Below are 1,724 nucleotides of genomic sequence, written 5' to 3'. Positions count from 1 at the left end.
GATTGTTCTTAACTACTCCCACTGAAAACTACTTTATTACTGTAAACGATTCCAGTCATTAAAGAAGGAAAATACATACGTTAATTCTATTTGCCTTGGTCTGAGTTTTTTAATTTGTGGTTCGCTTGTTTAGTCATCATTTAGATTTTAAGTACTGCTAATCATCATGCACGCACTAGTAATACAACAATCGCACTGTATATTTTGGGATCTGTTAAAAAAACATTTACCAAAATAGGCAACGAATATAATCAAATTAATAAATCCAACTGTATATTTTGTGATCTGTTAAAAAGTAATCACTAAAAATGCAACGAATATAATCAAATTAATAGAACAGAACAGTGTTCAATTCCGCTACTGGTTATGAGGCAACACATGAATTTTTTGCAGTTAACTTCTGTAACCATGAATTCATTTGAACAGCTCTCAGAATGACCAATCTGTATGTGCAACAACAGAAGAAATACAAAAGTTTGCTTAAAGCCATACAACTAAGGTTGTCCCTTTTGGACTTCACAGATAAAAAAATCTCCAATCCAGTCCAGCACAGATCTCGGTATAACTCAGATTTAGCCTTTCTGGGAAAACAAATTTGTAGGGGCACTTGAATCTTTCAAGGAGAGACCAGAACAACACGGGGCTGCCTATGATAAAATACCCTTCCCATGCCCCTTGACAGTTTCTTCCCTTTTCCTGCTTTGCCTTTCATTCCATCTCCAGTTTTACACCACTTCTTGTTACCGTCGTTGTGATTGATGGGCAACCCATCTTCTATGTTGAACTTCCACTCGCTTTCCCACCGGGGCTGCGGGCATGCAGAACACAGAGCAATAACACTGCAATAATACAAAACTAGTCAATACCATAACATGAGTAACCCTAACAATCAGATATACTGACAGATACATGCTGTTGACTATTTTTATCAAAGAAATATGTTGTTGTTGGGACAGATCAATACCTTGGGGAAATTGGTGGCTTCCTCTGAGCGGTATCAGATTTTTTAGGGTTGTGACCATCGACCGAAAACTCTTCCCTGTCATACGCCAAGTCTGGTGCAGTAACGTGGGAATCCATATTATCTATTTGCAGCGAAAGAGATCAAACGTACACTCTAAGTCTGCTTCAGAAAAATAAATAAACGACTATACCGAGTTACCGGCTTTTATCTTATTCGTCTCCTGGTTACACATATAAAACGAGGAGCCGGCGAGGGAAAATCCACCCCCTACCCCCTGTTTTTGGGTTTTAAAGACAGCAGCGTGAGATTACGGCAAGGTAAAAAACAATGGGAAAGAGGGAGGAAGATCCTTTATCGAAAAACCGCAAGTACAATACCGTTGGCGGCTTCTTGTTTTGATATCATGAGGCAGGAAGCCGACCCAGCACAAGGCACCACGAATTTTTCGCATTCAACGTATCGTCAGCCACACTGATATTTTTATTTTGTGTTATCTGAGCTAAAGGTTTTTCATTTCATCATGAGTAGTTTTGTTTGGTCTTATAAGAATATAATTTTGTTGACCATATAGATTTGTGCGCTTTGAATGGGATTGATATATATTCGGGATAGAATTGGACAGGTAAATGGTTCCGAGTGATTTGTTTTTTTTTTGTTAAATACAGTTAAAATTTATTCAAACTATCAAAATCTTTCGTCGAAATTGTGAAGACAGTGTGTTATGTCTTAATAGGAAATCAATGCGAGAAAAAACTTTGCA

At 37.7% G+C, this 1,724-nt stretch overlaps 1 protein-coding gene across 1 annotated transcript; it reads right to left on the bottom strand.

Moving 5' to 3' along the window:
- Window positions 1-309: 309 nt before the first annotated feature.
- LOC149255711 (uncharacterized) lies at window positions 310-1,232 on the bottom strand. The gene is made up of 2 exons (XM_089457288.1): window positions 965-1,232; window positions 310-839 (listed from the first exon to the last, which is right to left on the bottom strand). Exons 1-2 carry the CDS (start codon window positions 1,078-1,080, stop codon window positions 617-619), a joined length of 339 nt encoding a protein of 112 aa, XP_089313414.1. The 5' UTR covers window positions 1,081-1,232; the 3' UTR covers window positions 310-616.
- Between the last annotated feature and the right edge of the window lie 492 nt (window positions 1,233-1,724).

This window comes from Pinus tabuliformis, chromosome 7, assembly GCF_031772625.1.
Source record: "Pinus tabuliformis cultivar Carrire ecotype Pingquan chromosome 7, CPIR1, whole genome shotgun sequence".
Lineage (NCBI taxonomy): Eukaryota > Viridiplantae > Streptophyta > Pinopsida > Pinales > Pinaceae > Pinus > Pinus tabuliformis.
The sequence above is the reverse complement of the archived record's forward strand: the minus strand, read 5'-3'. Positions and strand labels throughout refer to the sequence as shown.

Coding starts and splice junctions, on each gene's coding strand:
- LOC149255711 (XM_089457288.1), bottom strand. CDS start 1,080: ATGGATTCCCACGTTACTGCACCAGACTTGGCGTATGACAGGGAAGAG. Junction 840..964: donor AAGCCACCAATTTCCCCAAG/GTATTGATCTGT, acceptor GTATTATTGCAG/TGTTATTGCTCTGTGTTCTG.